Source organism: Toxorhynchites rutilus, chromosome 1 (assembly GCF_029784135.1).
Source record: "Toxorhynchites rutilus septentrionalis strain SRP chromosome 1, ASM2978413v1, whole genome shotgun sequence".
Lineage (NCBI taxonomy): Eukaryota > Metazoa > Arthropoda > Insecta > Diptera > Culicidae > Toxorhynchites > Toxorhynchites rutilus.
Window position 1 is genome coordinate 40,469,654 of NC_073744.1, and position 17,424 is coordinate 40,487,077.

General features: G+C 37.1%; 1 protein-coding gene and 1 long non-coding RNA gene across 6 annotated transcripts; one reads left to right on the forward strand and one right to left on the reverse strand.

Moving 5' to 3' along the window:
* Positions 1-221: 221 nt before the first annotated feature.
* LOC129777902 (uncharacterized) lies at positions 222-3,670 on the reverse strand. Of its 2 annotated transcripts, none has more exons than XR_008743319.1 (4): positions 3,610-3,670; positions 3,400-3,536; positions 1,227-3,320; positions 222-1,168 (listed from the first exon to the last, which is right to left on the reverse strand). It is a non-coding gene; the product is annotated as an uncharacterized LOC129777902 (long non-coding RNA). The 2 variants fall into 2 exon arrangements; XR_008743320.1 differs by having other exon boundaries at positions 3,400-3,528; positions 3,610-3,661.
* A 2,898-nt stretch (positions 3,671-6,568) lies between these two features.
* Positions 6,569-15,473, forward strand: LOC129762659 (N(G),N(G)-dimethylarginine dimethylaminohydrolase 1). 4 transcript variants are annotated; one of them, XM_055761131.1, is made up of 8 exons: positions 6,569-6,751; positions 6,812-6,877; positions 7,299-7,373; positions 7,489-7,633; positions 7,705-7,905; positions 8,279-8,341; positions 14,054-14,278; positions 14,352-15,473. In XM_055761131.1, exons 2-8 carry the CDS (start codon positions 6,837-6,839, stop codon positions 14,475-14,477), a joined length of 876 nt encoding a protein of 291 aa, XP_055617106.1. In that variant the 5' UTR covers positions 6,569-6,751; positions 6,812-6,836; the 3' UTR covers positions 14,478-15,473. The 4 variants fall into 4 exon arrangements, with proteins under 4 accessions (XP_055617106.1, XP_055617104.1, XP_055617105.1 ...); XM_055761130.1 differs by having other exon boundaries at positions 6,574-6,665; XM_055761129.1 differs by having other exon boundaries at positions 6,570-6,877.
* Positions 15,474-17,424: the final 1,951 nt, after the last annotated feature.

Sequence of the window (17,424 nt, forward strand, 5' to 3'; positions counted from 1 at the left end):
CATAGAATAGACCGACTAAAGCGCTTCTAATTCTAGATGATTGCACCGCACATTGAGGTAAAGATAATTTTCAACTGTACAGTAATTTACATTTAATGCGACATTTTTTTAATTGGAGATACCTGTAATGCGACACGTTTAATTGGACATGTTTACATCTAATTGGACAGAGGTGAATCCGCACTGACAGTGGTTAGTGTCGACGTCTGGTGGCGACTTTCAATTTGGGACAAAACTCGATAGTGTAATCTATATCAGATTAGAAGGCACGAAGCCAGTTTTAAAATAATAAAATTTGAATGAAAATTTCTACATCATGTTAATTAATTACTTGAAACACGTATTTTTGACTCTTATTTAATCGATTGTCTATACACTTCGGATATTTTGACTGAAGCCTTTCACGATAAATTTATGGGAGTGTTTTCAACCATTTTTCCAATCAAAACAATTTATGGTGTTACAATCAATCATTTTGTATTTTTGTTATCATGCCATATACTTAATTACAATTCACTATTGTTATTCGTCAAGAAGGCGAATAATTTCATTTTCATGTTCGTTTTTCCATTTTTCGACTTCCACTAATTTATGGTCATCACCAACAGCAATAAGAACATTTTTGAGTACATCCATGATGCTGATAACCTTCTTATAATCATTGCGTTTTTCGGATTGACTGCTCCAAGAGTACATATAACCGAAGTACTAAGATCACCCTCAGCACTTTCGTTAGCATCGCAATCTTGCTCTTCATGGTCCGCCTCGAAAAAGTCACCACCAGAGGCAATATACATGGCCAATTGCTCGTCGGTATATATTTGCGCTACATCTATGTTGTCTGAGTTGCTTAGCCACTCTTGAACTTCTTCTTCGGTCAGATCGTAGTTTGGATCGACGAGTTGCACTACTTTAGAAAGCAATACGCGGGGGTCACTCGTTGGTGAAGAAATTGTGAAATCGTTGAACGAGTTATAGTTTTGATCTTGACTGACACTTAAGAGATTGCGCCAACAGTTAACAATCGTTTCTGGAGTTACAGTGGCCCACGCATCAGTCGCTAGTTGAATAGCATAATAAAGGCTAAATGATATGATAACTTCTGTAACTGGGCGATCGCTGTCAGTTTCTAACAGAACACGGCGCAGAAAATTCGATTTATAGATAACTAAAAAATAAAAATAATATTCACTAATTTGGACTCGAAAATGTAATGACATTATTACCCTTAAAAGCATTGATGATTCCTTGATCCATAGGCTGAAAAATGCTTGTCACATTTGGAGGAAGGAAGATCACCTGAATTTCTGCGTCATCCACTTGAAAATTATCTTTACTTCAATGTGCGGTGCAATTATCTAGAATTAGAAGCGCTTTAGTCGGTCTATTCTATGCAGCTGCCTTCTGTTTGATTTCAGGAACGAAAACGGAGTAGGACCAATCAGTAAACGTCGCACTAGTTTGCCACGCTTTCTTATTTGAAAAATAGTGTATCCCATCAGGCACGCCTTGCGTTTTAAAGCATCTAGGATTTGATGCGCGGCCAAGCACTTGTAATGGTAATTTGTGGCTACCACTTGCATTGCTGCAAGGTGTAATTGTCAGTCGCTCCTTCAACGACATGCGTCCGGGTGCAGTTTTTTCGTTAGAACAAACCAATGACTTTGTAGGCAAGGCCTTTACAGACTATGTTCTTATCCTTGATGGTGAGGACATTATACTTTCGTCTCTTGTATTTCACTGGACGGTCATTTTGATCGGGCTTGCTGTTAGCTTCGCCGACGGTGATTTGTTCTAAAGCAATAGAACAGCTCGAATGAATGTTGGCCGGTAGTAGATCTTCTAAATGTTCATCTAAATATTCTCCTTGCATGTATCCTTCACCAATGTCTACGAAAGTTGAGTCCATTTTGCTGTTTTTCTTTTCTGGTTCTAACTTGTTTTTCACATTCTGTTTTTCGTTTGTGCTGTGTTTGTTGATATTCGCGTTGACGGCACTGAGCTTTGTTTCACGATTTCGGGAGCGTCAAAGATAGTAAATAATTTTCAGGCGGAATGAACACGTATTCAAAATTAAAATTATGAATGAAAGTTAACCTACCCGTATCGAATTAGCATTCTATTTAAATGAAATACACTTTTTTACAGGTGGTGAAAATATCTCATACGAAAATTGTGTTTGAAGACAATTTCATATTATATATAATGAAAAGTTTCAGTCAAAATATCCGAAATGTATAGACAATCGGTTTATTTAAGAGTCAAAAATACGTGTTTCAAGTAATTAAATAACATAATGTAGAAATTTTCATTCAAAGTTTAACATTTTAAAACTCCATTCGTGCTTTTTAATCTAATAGAGATTATACTATCTAGTTCGGAAGCCGAATTGAAAGTCGCCACCAGACGTCGACACTGACCACTGTCAGCACGAATGTCCAATTACAGGTTACAATCTCCTCTAATGCGACACTGAGTGGTGCCTCGACATGTCGCATTAAATGTAAATAACTGTATTATCGTTAGCATTTGTAACTTTGGATGCTAAATTTCTGCTGAATTCGTTTTCGTCTGGCGGCATCGAAGAGTTCATTGCGTCCAACAATGAACGAGAATTTCTCACTTGAGCTTTAAGTTCGTGTATTTGTGCATGAACATCCGAAACATTGATAACGAGAGAGTCAATTCATTCACAAAAAATATCAATAGATGACGAAATACTCTCGTTAATATTATAAGCCACTTGCAGACCATGACGTCGAAATCGAAAATTTCCTGAGTGGCTGGCGGTCCTGTTTTGTCTTTTTGTTCGAAGTGCAGTAAATTCTTGCTCACAATTTGCCATGATGTATGTGATGTAATCGCAATGGAATGTTTAAATATGTGGACTCCAACTTCACTTCCACACCATTTCGACAACAACTTTTTGTTCATACTCAGATCATGAAATGTGTATAGCTTTTTGGCTTCCCGTATTTCAGAAGAATGTGTTTCTCAATATCAGTCACATCCGGAGTCTGTTGGACTGCCCATCTAACATCTTTTTCGGCCTCAACATGTTCAACAACGACTTCGCGAGAAACAAAATCCTTGCAAATTTCCCAAACACACCGGCGTAATTCGGACAGTGAACGTCCATACACATCTCATTTGTATACCGGATCCGTCAAATGTTGTGATCGAAACAAACGAAAGTAAAATATTCCAACAAAATGAAATCGATTATTTCTGTATTCCGTTGCTGATAGATTAATAGCGACGTATTTTCGTGCAGCCATTTCTCTAGATCCTTCATTTGCAGCTGTATCTTCCATCGAATCCTAAAATAACGATAGAGTTTTGGTATCACTGGTTTCCTTAGAGTTACTGTTGGATAGCAATGATGCTATATTTTCTTACTATTTCGGAAGATTTCTCGTTTCCCTTAGTATTTTCATAGCCGTCACTATAATATACTAACTCCAGAAACTCCAAATCACAGAATTCAACGTCCTCACCAAGAAACTCGTTTGGAGCATCATCCATGTTCTGTAAAACTAGATAAAAATATTATTACAAAAAAATTTCAGCAAAATTATTGTAATTCAACCATAAAATTCAATTTCAAACCTGTATTTCTGTAAACTATTTCACCTGTTCAATTAATCCGCGGTTTGTTTTGATGTGTGTTTTGACATTTGAAAGAAAGCTGAAGGGGTGATCAGTGAGGTTTTTCCATGAATTGAATCACCCCTCGTAAAAAGCGACGATTCAAATAGGAAGCTGAAATTACCTCAGAATCCAACTGTCAAGTAAATTCACAATATGTTCGTAGAAATAATAATTGTTTGATTGTCTTGTGTTGGAAGTGGAATATGAATGTTTAAAATACCACAGATTGATGTTTGGTGAAAACTGCTCCGATTTCGACTCCGGTCGTCTGGATTATCATCCACCAGCTATCTCGCACGGCTATCTGAAATTTAATTCAACAGCGGTTAAAACTTTCGAGTGCATCAGCATTTCAATGACATTTCAATATGATGTAATATGTTCTTTATTAGGATTTAATATGATTTACTGTATCATGATTTTCTTCAGCATGCAACACGATTTAATCGATTTAAATTATACGCTCATACGACACACAAACTGCATCAGCGTAATATACGCATATGATGCGGATTAAATATATTTTACGACAATGTACATAATAAAATTGATGTTTATTATACCGAATTGCGACTTAATTTGATAATGGCATATAAAATCGAGTTTTTACATTTTATGCGATTTCAAATATACACGATACATACTTTGATTGATATTATATGCGATTATGATTTATTCGGATTTCTTGTAAGACTTGGCACGTGCAAAATTATACGATTTAATGTTTGCTGGGTAGTGTCAATGAAGGTACTCTTATTCGAGTCTGTATTGTATATCAACGCAATAAATAAACGGTTTCCAAATTAAAAACTGCTTTATTGAGCTTCACTCTATCACTACGTATTCGTTTTTCTATAAACTACAAAAGAATTCGAGAAAAAATAGCACTCAAAATACAGTTGAAAAACACACGGTTTGTTTACTTTTTCCACATACATTTATAATATCCGCTAGATGGCGACAGCGTACCTTCTATGTCGCGAACAAGATGCTGAACGCAGCCGTATGACACCCGCCATGTTTTTGGTGCCAACATCTCAAACGTCAAAAGTATTTGTTTTCTTCAAAACAGCGATCCGTGTTGGCGGCATTGAGCTTCGTTAACTAGTTTAGGGGAACGTCAACGAATAGCTGATTTCCAGTCGGAATGAACGTTTTCAAAATTAAAATTATGAGTGAAAATTAGCTTGTCCATATCAAATTAGTATTCTATTTGAATCAGAGATCGAAATTCTCGCTCGGCTGCGCGATAAATATTCATCCAATCAATCTAGTTTTCGATGAACTGTGTATTGTTGATATTTTCGTCTCTTCCTTTTCACCGAAAATTCTTTTTCAGAGAGAAAGGAATGTCGAAAATCTCTATCTCGGAAGTTCAACGAGAATGCTTTTTCGTCTCTCATTTGGTACTGAAAATATGGAGCGAAAAATCAAAGCTAACTTTAGTAACTTTACCAACATTAGTCTGTTAGAGCAGCGTCCAAACGATCTGCATTTGGACAGCATGTGAATTGTACAAATATTAATCCATCTCATGTTCACTTCACGATGAAACCCAATATTGCCGTATGTTTTCAGCTGTACTGAAGAAGTGATAAACCATTATCGGCATCAAGGAGTATCCGAAAACGAGACCATTTTTCGGCAATCATAACTCACCGAAAAATAAAAATCGGCTCTGCGTTTCTCGCGAGAATCGAAGTGAGCGTATAATATTCTCTCGCCTCCTATATTTTCAGCTATGTTTCTCTGTGGGTGAAAATGGATATTTTTCGTCTCAAATCGGCGAGCATTTCGATCTCTGATTTGAATTAAAAACATTTTTGTTTGCAGGTGGTGAAAAAGTCTCATACGAAAATTGCTTATGAAGACAATTTTATATTATAATCAAAAAATTCATCCACAATTTTGGAATTGCATAGCCATATGGTTGAATGAAAGTCAGAAATACGTGTTTCAAGTAATTACATAACATGATGTGAAAATTTTCATTCAAATTTGAAAATTTTAAAACCGGCTTGGGACCGGGTTTGGGACACAAATTATGGCCCTAATTTGAAGTTCCCACCAGACGTCGACACTATTTTTCTGTCATCGCGAATTACCAATTTACCAGGGGTTAGACATCAATTGAATATAGGCTACCCAAAGTCAAAATCAATATGGCGTCGTTTGTTTATCAACATACCATTTGCGAGGATTGAAATCGTTGAAATCGCGGAAATTGCGCTGCTTTATTTCTAACTGCATAAGCGATTTTCATATTTCGGTTTCACATGGAGGTGTTCAGATTCAACATGGAGTTTAAAGTTAGCCACTATTTAACTATATAACCGGACCGTGTTGTAAACACAGTAATTGTCAGAACCAAAATGTTAGTAAACCGCAGCAATATTGGGTACATTGGCAATATGAGGGATTTGACGTTTTAGTCATACCCCTGCAATTTACCCAGGGGTACGACTAAAACGTCAAATCGCTCATATTGCCAGTGTACCCAATATTGCTGCGGTTCACTGACATTTTGGTTCTATCAATTACTGTTGTTTACAACTCGGTCCGGTTATATAGTCGAATAGTGGCTAACTTTAAACTCCATGTTAAATGTGAACACCTCCATGTGAAACTGAAATATGAAAATCACTCATGCAGTTAGAATAAAGCAGCGCATTTTTCGATTTCAATCTTCGTAAATGATATGTTGATAAACAAATGACGCCATATTGATTTTGATTTGATGTCTAACCCCTGAATTTACCACCATCTGACATATCGTGATGTCGATGATGAACTTTTACAGCAGAGAGATGGTGAGATATGCGGTGACGGTAGGTAGAGTAAGATAGCGATAATCGTGCCATACACCTGGCTGAACGCCTTGGTCGCGAATCGTAGGGCTTTCAGGTCAGTTTGAAGGCAAACGTCAAATTGGCACAAAATTGCAAACAGTGCAACTCAAGCTTCCGACCGTATTGCATACGTTATTTGAATAATGTTTTTATAGCCTCCCGGTAGTATGTATCAATTGTGATTTATGTAGCAGAAGGGTGTTGCCATTGCTTGTTTTTGCTCGAGCCAAAACGTTTGCTGCTTCCCCTCCGTGTGCACGACGGCGATTGTGATCCAAAAGCGGAGTGTTGCGAATTAATTTTTTTTCCAGTTTTCCAGAACATCTTTTACTTACCATGGCGTCACAATTCCGCTATACACACGCAATCACCTGCAGGTAGGCGTGAACTCACAAAGTTCGTTTGTTTATTCTGCAGGTATTTCAGCTTATTTGAATAATGGTTTAGCGGGTTTAGCAGTACCGAACATGGCTCTACGATATCGGAAAGTGATGTCACTATCCGAATCTATAAGGTCTTCAAGCCCTGCCCAGCTGAAAATGTCAATATTTTTCTTGGGCCAGGATGAAAAATCGATGCTTATGCCCTGTTTTTTTCCCCACAGAACTAATGCTGGGTCTTGAATAATGATCGTTCATAATCATTGCTTGATAAAAAAAAAGAATTTAAAAAAGTTTTGGACTACGAAATCGCTAGATATATTAATTCTTGTATACCTAAAGTATTGCACTTTGTGTTCACTATATGTCTCTCGAAGTTCATCTCAATGATTTACTTTCATCTTCTGCTCCCAAATAGGATTCCACTCTCGTTACGAACAAGAGGCGAGATCGATTTGGAAGAGGCGAAGCTGCAGCATGAGGCCTATGTGAGGTAAGCGAGCATAACGAGCATATAGCGCACATGTGCTATAAAATGGGACACTTTTACGACTTGAGCGTGTGACTTCGAGCGGGCTGATTAACATCTAAATTGATCATCATTGTAGACAGCTACGCGATTTAGGTTTAGACGTGATAGAGCTTCCCCCAGATGAGAACCTGCCCGAGTGTCCCTTCGTTGAGGATTGTGCGGTGGTATGCAATGGTATCGCTCTTATTTGCCGGCCAGGCGATCCCAATCGATTGAAGGAGGTGCGTATCGTTCGAGCGAATAGCATTTTACTGCCCAGTAAGCGATGCAATTGATTGATTCTCTCGTTTAGGTCGATGCGGTGCGCTGTATGCTCCGGAAGGAACTAGATCTTCCACTTGCGGAAATCGCCGATCAAAATGCACGCCTCGATGGGGGTGATGTTCTATTCACTGGACGTGAGTTTTTTGTGGGTCTCAGCAAATGGACCAACGAAGCCGGCGCACGGGCGGTGGCTGCTGCCTTCCCCGAGTATCCGTGCGCTCCAATCAAGGTAGGATCTATCGTTCGTTATCACATTTCAACATTTTATGTAAATACTTTAGATGTCTCAACTGTAACTCATTTGCTCTATAGATTAGATGCAACTAGATAGACTTACTGGTCTTGTTAAGACATTTCTACTTGTGAACATCATTCTCATTCGAAAAAAAAACCTAAAAACTTATGAAAAAGTAGCAACATGTAATGCATTCATTCTATCCGTTCTTTCTTTTTCTTTCATTCTCTGCAACACAAATTTCGTGTCCCACAATACGAATCCGAATGTTTTTATGCCAAATATTTCTCCGACGATGCGTGATTGTTTGACTGTGTGTGATGTTCGAAAACTGTACAAAATAAACCAAAACTATTTATACCTCTAGGTAGAAGAAGTAAATATTCCTGCAAGTGCGATAACGTTGGATTTAATTGATGGAATAATTCAGGTTAAATTGATATTTAAACCGGCGGATTGTTGTTTTTTTTTGGCTAGAGAATGAGCTTGTTTGCAGCTGGAATGAAACTGCTTCTAGAAAGGCTTTTGTGTGATTGACCCTTTAATCGCTTTAAATTTAAAGCTCTGGAAGCTTCCAAAACGTTCAACCCTCTTGTACTCGCGCGCAAATTCATAACTCGTATACTCGCGCATGGTGTCACAGACTGTGCGTATCTCTTTATTATTGTTATTGTGTATTTTTGGGCGTTATCGGTATTTATTTCAAGAAAAAGATATAATTGAATGAAACTACTCCTACTATTTGTCATCTACTTTATTCAGTTTTAATAGTCATTTTAATGCAGCTTGTGCAGTTGGTGAGTCCGTATGCGCGAGTATAGGAACTATACCGATGGGCGCAGAAAATCCATCCCATTTCAAATCAAAGTGTTCCAGTGGTTCCAGTAATAAAAGATTTTTTCGAAATTTCGGTATTCCAGTCAATAGGTAGTAATCACCTAAGATAAGATCAGACAAAAGGGGGTCTTTTACGGATCAAATTTCTGTCAGTCGCTCATTGGCTAATTTCGATAAATTTCGATTTTTTCAGTGTTGCCAATAAGAATAAATAGCGTTGGATTTGTATTGAATTTAGGAATGTTACGGAATTTAATGAATGTTACGATATTTAGTTTAACGGAAATGTGAAGGAATTATATACAAGTTTATGCATGTGTTCTTTCACAATGGAATAAAGTGAACGGCAAAACACTCATTTGTCAATTTAGTTTCATTAGGTCCCCAATGCAATTTCATATTTCAGAACATAATTTCCATTGCTAAGAAGAAATGGAAAGTCTCATCATTCACTATGCAGATGGAAGAATTGTTAGCTCTAGCTGGTAAATATGAAAAAAGAGATGGTTGATACGTAAGTGGTGCGGACTCAATTCACTTCATTTTCAAGCAAATTCATGCATTTTTTCAAGTGATTTCTTGCAATAAATTCTCATACCACCTGAGATTCCAGATTTACAGATATGTTTGTTAATTCACAGAAATATCTGTAAAATACTTTTAATTTTTGTTGCAAACTTTTTGGATGTAACAATATTTCACAGGTTTATGAAAAATGAGAGACTCTATTCATCACATTAAATATATTTGACTCACCGTATGACATTTTTCCATAGTTTTAATACATAAAAAGTTTTCATATTTAGTTTATATCAATACACATGACCTTAGACCTATTTTTTGAGTCATTCATTAACACTTTGCCGTCCAGCGTAACCACAGTGGTTACGTGCGCAAAATAGGTCGCACCACAGTGAAGTCGTGAGCATAGTATCACTCAGTAACCGACGACAGTACTTCAGCATCTTTTACATTCTGTTGGTGTTTTGTTTGGTAACAATAACTTGTACACGTCAACGTTTTTTATGATTTCATAAGTACTTTTGCCCTGACATCATTGCAGACGAAAGAAACGATACGATTCTTCACGATGAATGAAAAATTGCATTCATTTACTACACATACTATACATTTACTATACTACACTTAGAAATTTCATGACAGTGAGGGAACAGAGTCGAGAACCTATGAGAACTATCGATGAGATTGGTAAAACTTATAATTTCTCGATAATGTCAAGAACGGCCGGCGACAAACCAACTAAACCGAATTAGCGCTACCGGCGCCAAGCGAATCATTTTTTAGCAAACGAGTGGTTGCCGTCCGTCGCTAATTTCCTTGAAAATGACTCTCCTAGAGGGGTCTCTTTTGGGCAAACGACAATGAGTTGATTCTCAAAGCCCTAACTGAACATCTTTGAGTAATATTAAGATTGACTACATCCAAGCAATAACGGAGATTGTTTCATCCCAGTTCAAGAGCATCCCTTCAACCTCGCACTGTTAGTCTATATCTATCTATATAACTAAAAATGGAAAGCCAAATCTGTTCGTAAGCCCCGAAGAAGGGATGGCACGATTTTAGCCTTCTTTATTTTGTTGTATTTGTCTCTTCCCGTAGATCAATATAATGGAGAGCAAATTCGGAAAATTTTCGGAACACTGAAGGAATGTCGGAAAATTTGGAAAAGTTGAATTCCCATATGACCGAAAATTACATCATGATGAGCGTTGTTCGACCATTCGATATGTGCGCTAGCGAAGTTGATCTTCGTTCGAAAGTGGAAATGGATTTTCAGGCAAAACATATATCTTCATATATCATTCATATATCTTCTATCCATCTATCTATATAAATAAAAATGGTAAAAATGGAAGGCCAAATGTGTTGCTAATCACAAAATCCGATGAAGGAAAGGTTCCTTTTGAGCCATCATCATTTTGTTGTATTTGTTGTATTCTGCCCATAGAACAATGTTATGATGAGAAAAAGTTTAGAAATTCGTTCAAAAGAATTCATATCAAAACCAAGGCACCTATAAATGTATCCTAAGGTGGGCCAACTTGCTAAAACCACTGTTCGGCCATCTTGTTTGTTTGTAAACAAAACACAATACGCTTGTGCCCAAGCTCGCTCGTGATCAGTCTGTCTCTTTCACAATTCAAGCAAATATTTCCCCTTCTGCTTTCTTCCGTACAGTTTTCATATACCGCTCCCCTAACCAACTGAGTGACGAAACGGCCTCACTTTAGGATATACTTGGCGCCTTGATTAAAACAATAATTTTGGGCGGGACGAAGTTCGCCGGGTCAACTAGTATGTATATATACAGCAATTCCATGCGTTCTCAATGGGAAAAATGATTTTTTGGACCACCGGTTCACTTTGAAAAATCATATCTCCAAAACGACAAAAATATTGCGTCTCTGAAATCAAGATATGTTATGTAAAACAGCACCATCATTCAAGAAAAATATAAAAAATATAGCGCCCTCTAGTCCAAAACCATGAATACAATAAAAAAACCAATGCAATCGATAATTACGAAAATAAAATCCATTTTTTTGCAAGTTCAATATTTTTCAAGCATTTCGTTCTAAAGACAGATTATTATTGTTATTACCCGTTGAATTGAACTGAAATCGATAACAACTACTGTAAGAAACAAAAACTCAAAACGACCGAAGTACGACTTCGTGTTGTTTTGACTGCTTTGTTACTTCGGACGTTTCGGGCATCGGAGGAAAGTGGCGTCCGAAGTAACAGCCGGGTGCTTAAAATCCGAATCTGTACATTGGATATTTTTTGTATCGGCGATAAAAAGATGAAGAAAATAGATACGTGAAGGATTGTTTTTGTAATGCATTCAATGATTGAAGACTAATAGCGTGCATCTATTAACTCGATTTGTTTACATTTGTTACATAGGACCTTTTCAAAAGTTACGCGAGAAATGATCACCCTAACGAAAAAATCCAAAAATACAGGTCTAATGTTTTGCGATAAAGAACAAAACTATAACTTTTCATCCAAATCTGAGAACCACTATATCGGTTTGGCATGGTATGGCTGTATATATGCAAAATATACATATACAAAATATACAATAATATACAAAAGACAATCTTACGTGCATCGCGATGCACAAAATATCAATGAATCTATGAAGATTAACGTTAAAAGACATTTCTACAGATCCGCACACTTTTACAGACATTTCCACATTTTGAACAGACTTTCACATATTTTTACAGACTTTTTTTAAAAATCATCTGGCAACTCTTCGTTCCACTTTTGATCGAATGTTTTCAATTCGGAGGAGTAAACATTTACGTGACTGTGACTTCGTATTTATGTGATTATGATTTCGTGTGTTTTTATTTCGTTCGGAGAAAAATTATATCAGGGAAAGTGCACATTAAAAATAAAAATGAAATGCTCAGTGAAAAGCTGGCCGAATACGAGTGCAAATGTTCGCGTTAGCTTTTATCGGAAACGTATTTACAGACGCGCTGGGTCGATTTTTGCCGAGACGACAAAATAGTTCCGAATAAGGGTTCCCGTATCTGTGGAGTAAGTACGATTTTTCAATTATTGAAAACCAAAAGTGTAGCAAACCTTTCAAACACATTTACAGATTACAAATACATCGTTACATTTCGACCGAAAAAGAAACCTCGTGAGAAACCGTAATGCCTTCTCCACAATTAAGTCGTTAGTTGACTCAGAAGATTACGTCCATAATCAACACGAAGCGCAGATTGCTTTACCGTTATGTTCATCACCAGGACTATCGGATCATAATTAAGCGGATTTCATTCGGTCAGCTTCACTAGCAAAACTGTTTCCACCGACGTTAGAAAAAACGTCTCCAAAACATTTCATTTCACTATGTATGTACGTATCGAAATTCGCCAATGTCGAATTTTGCTCCCACATTAAAATCTTGGAGTGAACTAAGCGTTATTCGTAGGTTGTTTATATTCTGTCAGGTTCTGATACCTTGCAATATAAGATGCTCTTTCAGAGGTGCAAAGGACAGTTAAAAAATTGACGGAAAAATGTAGTTCGTTCATTTTATAAGTTAAATTATTTTTGCTTTTGATAACAATACCTTTTTCATAGTGTTGATTATCATAAGAAAAATAACACTCCTGATCATTGGATCTTTTTTGACAGCCGTTTTGATTCAGTCCGCACTATCTAGAATGTAACCACTCCAATACAATGTGGTTGTTTACTTTCACTATTGCATACAATTTGTACGATCACTTTTCCGCATCCAGTGTCACCGCCGCCTTAGGCGGAATTGTATGCAATAGTGAAAGTAAACAACCACATTGAGTTGTATTGGTGTGGTTACATTGGTTCCCCCTTGCTTCGTTCGAATTCGTCAGCTTCTATCGAACAAAATTGTTTGTTTCTCTTCGTCAGTTATCGTACAACCAAATTTTCGTGCGTACTCCGAGCCAATGTAACCTTAGCCTAAGGGTTTGAGTAGACGAGAGCCTACGTAACCTTACAGTAGAATTGAGCTTAGTTGTCGAATTAGCAGGGATTCCCGATGATGAGATAATTGATTCCAACATGTAATGATGTTTTGATGGAGATTAATAACGGAAGTTGTAGGAACAGCAGCTGTAGTAAATTCGAGTATGTAAATGCAGTTGCCCTTCGAAGCAAAGAGATAACTTAGAATCTCTTAGAATGATATCTCGTGATATCATATTTTTTTTTGTGGAGGGACGGAGGGATGCACGTGTTTAGAAATAGGTATTATAATGTACCATCCATATTCGCATGGCCCATAAATATATTTTCTACAATCTCATATCAGTTCTAACCTTACTCATAGCGCATCAGCATCTGTCCTACTGTGACAAAGTGTGTTTTCATTGAAATGGTCACATTTTATCGATGATCATTCAGGGCACCTTCGTGAACATATTGCTGACAAACGACGAAGTTCACTTTGACTCATCGGTGGTGATCAGAATTAATAACAATATAAACAATTATGCATTTCTCCTGTAATTGTTACTTTCCTGCATGCGTCTTAGTCTATGCAATCCGGAAATCTCTTTTGAATGTAGATTATTTGTGGTTATTTTGCTTATTAGTATACGTACTTATAACTACTGAGTGATTATCTTATTATTTTTCTGTATTTCAACGCATGGATAATTCTTTTGGATATTTCTATTTTCAATAATGCTACACACAGCTCGTTTGCAATGCGCCTTTTGTGCATTCTACGATTCTCCCTGGGCTCACTCGATAATTGCTGCTCTATCCCCCGTTTCAGGTGACCGAACATCATCATCTCAAATACTACGTCTCGATGGCCGGCACCGATGTGCTGTGCGTGAGCAAAAGCAAAGAATCCCAAGAGATACTCAAGAGGATCGAACGGGAGGCTACGTACCCCTACACCACACTGACACTACAGGAAGAGCAAGCGGCCAACGTGTTGTACATCAACGGAACACTGATTCACCGCTCGGTGGAAGAGATTCCACAGTCGGCGGCGGTGAGTTTTAATTGCATTTACTTACGCACAAAATCAACAACTTATGATTAATTGCATGTTTCGGCTTTTACAGATTTTATCCCAGAAACTGGACATTCCAAGACAGATTGTGCCAATGACGGAGCTGGGCAAATTTTCCAATGGTTTGAGTGCCTGCTGCGTTTTAGTCAAGCGATCCCGGCGCATTAAGAGTTTGTAAATCCGTGGGGATGATCGATAGGATAGGGACAATGAATCGTACAAACAAATCTAAATGAAATCGTTTTGCTAGATACAATAAGATTTACAACCGTAATTTTTTTTGTCGAAGGAATCAGAATCTTTCAATGGTATTGAAGATATTGTTTACATTGTTTTGTTATAAAGAAAACTTCTTAACTAACTTATTTGTTGCTGTTGCTGTAAATCTATGTTTATCCTTAGTCACTCTAAGCTTTGCTTAAAGCATGCTAGCTGTTTTGTATATTGTTGGGTGGATACACTCTACGTAGAAGTATTTGCATTTATTTACTAGCTATTTTGTAATGATATACCAATTTTCGACTTCCAAGTAGCGCCTTTATGTTTATACTAAATTGTATACCAGTTTATGAAACTAGTTTTCTCGGAATAGACTTATGTTAGCTGTATTTTCCAGGATTATAATAAATTAGTAGTGTTTCAGAGGCATAACAAAAAGTAGGTTGTGATCAAACAAACGAAATTACAATAAACAGATAAACGAAAAAAGAAGTGTTGGTTCGCTCTGATAATTACTCATAGAACAGCGGCAGTACATTCTAAAGCATGTTGTATACGCGTTCAAATTAAAATGAATCTCACACAAATGACAACAATATGACCAGTGCTCAAAACCAATGTATGAACTGAACTGTGCATTCTCAAACTTCCGACTACGATTAGGATTAGGGGTTTGTTCTACAAATTCACCGTAGATAGAGTAAAATCCTAGCTTGGCTTATTTCCTCGTGATTTAGTAGAAAAATAGTAGTTTAGTGAAGATAATCGTGGCTGTTTCCTTTCCTGTTTCAAGAATAACTTTACAATACGCAACAAGCAAACTGTTCGAATGGTTTATGTAAGATGATAAAAAGTGGAAATAGTTTTATTTACATTTTCGAACTTTACTGTAGTCAAAACGAGCGATTCCATGACACAAAATAGTTCAGAGAAATAGAGAAATCACTTGAAACGAGTTTTTGAAGTTTTATTTCTGTTTTTTTGGTTAACATAGTGATGGGCGCTAAAAAATTATCAGAGGTTGGGTTCAAGACACGACCGCATTGTTGACGTAGAACTACGCTGTAGTTTAATTCAAGTCGCTTGTTTATAACTGCGGATTTTAATATAACTTATTGAATAACTTGGTATTCCCCAAATAATTTTTTGGTGCACAACCTTAACACCTGCTTCACCATAGCGTCAGTTCAATGCATTAATGACAGAAAACAAACATTGTTAACTGCTTGGAAAAAGGCTGAATATTTGCCTCAGCAGAGATTCATTACTAATACCCTAGCGTAAATATTTCCCTCCCGCTATCTCCCTTCCTTGTTTATATTTATCATTACGACTGCATAATTTGCAACACCAAATATTAGTCAATCATAGCATTAAAGAATTAGGCGATTGTTGCATCGTTACAGGGCCAATTCACACGGGAGCAGATACAGATGAGGTTTCAGCGTAGCGAAGATGCAGTATTTTTACGTACCGGTTATGGAGCACACACGTACGCATACAAATATCCATATATCGATTGATTGAAGCAACTAAATATACACACACTTATCTCCGTTTTGCGCTCTTCTCAACAGAAGCCCTTTCTGTTAATATTGCCCTCTAGATTAGCTTAGCTGTCATTCTTTGTGGAGAGAGTTGTCCTACCGTCATGCGAAACCAAATCACTGATAAAATTCCAGAAGATTTATTTTCTTGGTGAGCTGACGATAGCCTAGCTTGATGATTCCCCATACAATTGTGTAGCTCAGAACCTTAATGCAATGGCAATGATGGTTTGATGCAATGATTGCAATGCCAGAGACATCAACGAGTGATTAATTTGGTCGCGTCCACAGCTCAATTCGAAACGAATACAAGCGATGACGTAAAACAAGGAAGAACAAGCGATATTCATTGCTTTGAATACAGAACGATACTGAAAGTTTGCCTTCCTTCCTTGCTTGAGACTTTAAGCTTCTTCAGTTCATTCGTCACTAACCTTCAAAAAGGCCCTTGGAAAACTCTACTCTATCCATAATATTATTCCTCCATCCCAATTGCCTTGAGAAAGGCACTCGATCCCTCGCCGTCCAGCTCGCCCAGCAACGATGTTGTTCAGTCGATTTCCCCACGAAGAATGAAAGTTTTTTTCTTCTTCTTCTTCTTTGTTTTAAGAGGCTTTAAACTTTGCAGTTCATTCGCCTCCAAGGTTTTCTTCAGCGAGATCCACTGTTTATACTCTAGGTAAATATTCCCCTTCGCTCTTCTTTTTTTCCTTTGTTCACGGAGACTTGACATTTTACGATTTCCCCTTCGTTGCTCGTAGATAAGTTGCTCGTTATTGACAGCTCTGTTCGGGAAAGCACACAAATGGACAGAACAAGTGTATGGGGAAATGGGAATGCTTCCAACTTTCATCAGTTTAAACCATATACAGACTTTGGGATTGTAATGTATAGCATACTAAGATTTGTTTATCTTAGAGAATTTCTGATTCGTTTGGTATGTAAATGGCCAAAATCCGTTCGCGGCAAAAATAGTTATTAACGTTAACTTTATTTCATAAAAACGTGACCTGTTTTTTGATTAAGCACCCTTAATGAAAGACGTAATTCTACGTCAAAAATTCACCCTCATTTGAATTCAAACTATTCCAATATTAAAAGTTTTTTCCAAACTTTTCGGTATTCCAATCAATACTAGGTAAAAGTAGGTAATTAATAGACCATTTTGCCATTTCAGTATCGTTGATTTATTTTTTTTAGAAAAACAAAAAATTATACTTGCGTACATTCTTTTCACCTTTTTTTCATCGATGTACCCCTCGGTTTTGACAACTGGCTGTTCACATCTGACACGAACATAATTTTCGTAGCTGTTTAGTCTTCTTCTTTCTTTGTTTTTAAGAGGCTTTAAACTTTGCA